At 41.9% G+C, this 4,255-nt stretch overlaps 1 protein-coding gene across 1 annotated transcript in view; it reads right to left on the bottom strand.

The window, feature by feature from the left end:
* MKX (mohawk homeobox) overlaps nucleotides 1-4,009 on the bottom strand; it is a 36,836-nt gene extending 32,827 nt beyond the window's left edge. Inside the window, exons 1-2 of the mRNA XM_009329114.1 lie at nucleotides 3,850-4,009; nucleotides 2,279-2,614 (exon numbers count right to left, since the gene is read on the bottom strand). Coding sequence (XP_009327389.1) covers nucleotides 2,279-2,614; nucleotides 3,850-4,009 — 496 coding nt within the window. The remainder of the gene's footprint in view (nucleotides 1-2,278; nucleotides 2,615-3,849) is intronic.
* Nucleotides 4,010-4,255: the final 246 nt, after the last annotated feature.

Genomic DNA, 4,255 nt, shown 5'->3' with positions numbered 1-4,255 from the left:
ACGGGCACCGTACCTGCGAGGGACCTGGCTCGGGATTTGCTGCTCCTGCCCCAGCGCTAAAGCCACTTCCCAAGAGCTCGCAATAATCCTGCAGAGGTATAAAGCGAGGCCGGGCCGCTCTCAGTCAGTTATATAGCCTGATCTTTACATGGGATCTCCCCGTTGCATGAAGCTAGAGTAGCATATGGTCCCGTGTTTATAAGCATGTTAATGACTGAAATGGGAAACTGTACAACCCGTTTTCATTACAAACTGCAATTTCTTGTTTTTTTAATTGGATGCTGCACTCATACCCTGGTAATTTGGCACAGGCTGTTGAGACGCACGTGGCCACGCTGACCCCTGGGCACCAGGCCAGTGAAGTCGCTCCGGACACACTGATGTACCTGAAGTCAGGGTCTGGCCCATAACATGAACCAGATGTGGTGAGCAAGCTTTCTACTCACGATCTGCTACGAAAAGTTGCTTTTCCAGGGAAGCACAATAAAGAATTTGCTTCAACACCGATGGCTGCCTGCTCTTAGGAGCACGGCAACCTTGCCAAACATTTCTCAAAAATAAAACGTCAATCAGTTTTCACTCTGCTTTTTGAACTACTACTCAAAATGTCTTCATAAACTAAAATATCTAGTAGGCACGTCACAATTCTGCTTCAGCCTCTTTGTGTTAAAAATCAGCTGTTTTACTTAACAAAAAATTGCAGCGGGGAGCTCCTTGTAAGTGGTGATATCTCACTTAGAAACACACTTGCTGCTTTCTTGAAGGCATGAGTGGTAGAGTCAGACATACCCTGGTATTTTGCTTAACCAAAATGGACTGCAGCTATTTTTGGGAACACAGATACAGGTAACAGAGAGTTAATTTTGAAAACTATTCATCATGCATGCACTATTCTTGCTCCCCACGAGATCCCGTTTCTCCACAGGGCGCCCACTCCCCCCTTGGTCATCCCCTGACAACCTGCACGCACCAACGTCCTCCTACCCCCACCAGAGCATACAGCCTCCTGAAATCCTTGTGGCCCCACCACAGGGACAAAAAATCACATTCAATGGGCCAGGAAAAGAGAGGGCACAGACTGAAAACTTGAGAGGTTGCAAAGGCGAGCGGCACCCGCACCTGCCTGCCAGGGAAGCCAAGGGGAACCAAGTACAACATCTAAATCTATATTAACTTTAGTTTCCAGTACTTTTCATCAATATTCATCCATCCCAAAGGCGACGCTGCCCGCAGGGTGGTCCCTGGCAGAATAACGTCCCAAGAAAGGCCCCGGGACAACGTGAAGGGCTGCTGCGATAGGTGGAAACCCTGAGACGCTGGCGGAGACCTCCAGAGCTTGGGACACAAGACTTCATTTTTTTCAAAGATAAGGTGATAGCCTTTGCCTTACGTCCCCAAAGAAATACAGAACAAACTTCACAAGAGGAGCCTTCCAGCACTCCCCGCCCCACAGGGACCTGAGCAGGTCCTGATCTTGCCCTGATTTACAGCAATTTACTGGCATGAACCAGGCAGTCCCATGTGCCTTCCTCTGACTGGTAACACAACAGATGATATAAATCATGCTTTTATGTTTTTATTGATAAGATTAAATTAATAAATTATGTGTAACCCTTCAAGAAAACATTAAGCCAAGACATTTAATGGCCAGGTCTGTGGCCCCTTAGCTCAGTGCGCTGTGTCTGGAGAGCGATGCAGAAATTGGTCTAAACTAATCCACACATTCCTAAGAGATGCATGAGCACCAAAGGGCCATGCACTGGAGAAGGCACTCTGAGGACAGAAAAGATGCTGTACAACAGGGGAAGGTGTTCATGTGCACTCCATTGGGGGGCTATATGGCTCATGTAAGTGCCACAAACAGCCACTTTGAAATTTCAAAGCCCTCCTCTTCCTCCCAGCTAGGGCCAAGGACTACTTTAGTCCTCCTCTAGTCCTCCCTTATTGTAACAGAATGCTCAAGAGTTTTCTCCTTCTTTAGGCTTGTCTTAGTGATGACAAAAACGGCCTGTAAGTGTCATTTCAAAAATCAGCCCCATAGCTCCATTCAAAAAGCAAACCAGCTTCATTAGCGGTCAATAACAGCATTTAACTTCAATACTGCTGACAGAACTTCTCCGGTGAATGAGAGGGTGGACAGGGCTTATCCACTCTCATACGAGAGGACAGACAGGAGTGATCTACTCTCATAAAAGGCACAACCAGGTGACACTCATTCCAGGTGACACCATCCACCAAAGCCGGCTGTATCAGAAATGATGCAGAAAGAATCCCTTACCTGTTCGGTAGACAAAATTGCCTTCTGTCTCTGATGATGACGGAGAGACCAATTCCTCCTCAAATTCATTGGAACTAAATGAACCAGAGTGATTCCTTTGCCGTGTTTTTTCCATCATAGCTGCATTAGTAGCCATGACATGTCTCAATGAGTCATTTAGGTAACGATTCAATAAGCTGCTTTTGTATTTGGGGGGTGACACATAATCCTCATTGGCACTTGTTTCTGGTCTCACTCCTGTTTTTATTACTGAACTTTCAGTTTTAATCACGGTGTGATGAACTGGCTTGTTATATCCCCCTTCATTCATATGGTTTCTTGGAGGATTTTCTCCATCTGAAAACAAAGGAAGAAAGATACAGTATTGCATCAAATACCTAATACCTAACAAGACACTTTCTCTACATGTTTTAAATTGCTATAAATATAACTAAACCTAGACAAATAACTTTAGACTTCATCATTAGACAATTATTTTCATTTTCTCCTGTTCGCACATTGCTCACAGTAGTTCCCAGGGTTCTCAGATGTTCCAGCTATTCCAAATTAATTAATTGTAGAAAACAGTGTCTGGGTCTAATTTGTTCATGAGCAACACAAGGCAGGTAGAAAAAAACTGAGAAGTGCCCTAAATCAATGGTAAACATTTCAAAATCTGGGTGAACAAGCTGAATTCTTACTATGATAACTTGAAATTTGCTTCTCCTGAGTACTAAGACGTATTTAAGCGTATTTGCTTAAACCGTACTCTTTTAATTGTCCTGCAATCAATCTTTTAAAGGGAAGTGCATACCAAAGAAATGTGAGTACAAACTGAAATCAGAACAAAGAGAATTGAAACCGAGTACAAATTGAAACGTATTCTTCTAAAAATTCACATACACATTTCTGACAATGTTCTGCAGCATTTGTTCCTGTCAATGTATCTCCATGTCACAAACAACTGAAGAAAGCACCCACAGACATAATTAATATAAATGTTCTATTAAAAAATATAGGGTGCTATTTAAAAAACTCCTACATTTGTTAATTTGGATAAGAGAATTTCAGTGCACCTTTTAAGGAAAATGTTTGCTTGTAAAATACATGAAATAAATAACAGTAATATTCAGTTTACCGTATAATAAGCCCCACTGAATTTAATCAGATTCTTTTGTTAATCCGATTCTCTTGTTAATGATGTGATATTGCTATAGCCCTTCCATCAAGGAAAGTGTCAGTTGAGATTTCTCATTTCCTTAAACCAACAAATACAATCAATTTTTTCCTTTAATGCAGATTAAAGCAATAGGCTTGTAGAATCTAATGAACTAACAATTATCTTTCTAGTAACAATGTTATACGAAACAGGCAAGTAACATGCAACCAGACTGTCACCCCGATTAACCTACACAATCCTGCTTTGCAAGGCTGCATAGCAGTTGAGAGCCAAAACTGGCACCTAATTCAAAAAAAGCAAAGGCGGATCCACTGAGAGCGTTTTGTGACAAATCAGAGCTAATTTAGGGTATCTGATACTTTATAAATATATTTTAATCGGTTTAAAATTGATAAAAAGAGCGTCAACAAACCTTCAGAGCATGAGTCATCACTGCTCACGCTGAGTCGTTCAGCATTTCCTTGAACATATTTGTTGTACAGTTTTATTCGTAAAGCCCAGCTAAGATCTGGTTGCCTGACAGTATTCTTCAGGCGACGTCTTGCATTGGCAAACCAGTTTGATACCTGCATACAAATGAATGTATTAGTTTCCTTTGAAAATGATGCAAATAAACAAATCTAACCCATACAGTTTTGATGAGGTTTATGTATATCCTAATAAAATGGCAAACAAGGGAAACGTGAACAGGAGTCCAAGAAACTATCACTGAGCAGAGCAGGAACCTCAGACGAGAAGGCAGGTTCAGGCTTTCCACCCTTCCCAAGTGTTAGCAAACCCTCATTATTAACAAGGTTTTAATTAAGGTGTCCCAAAAT

This window comes from Pygoscelis adeliae, unplaced genomic scaffold (genome assembly GCF_000699105.1).
Source record: "Pygoscelis adeliae isolate BGI_AS28 unplaced genomic scaffold, ASM69910v1 Scaffold427, whole genome shotgun sequence".
Classification (NCBI taxonomy): Eukaryota; Metazoa; Chordata; class Aves; order Sphenisciformes; family Spheniscidae; genus Pygoscelis; species Pygoscelis adeliae.
This window is presented reverse-complemented; position numbering and strand designations above follow the sequence as displayed.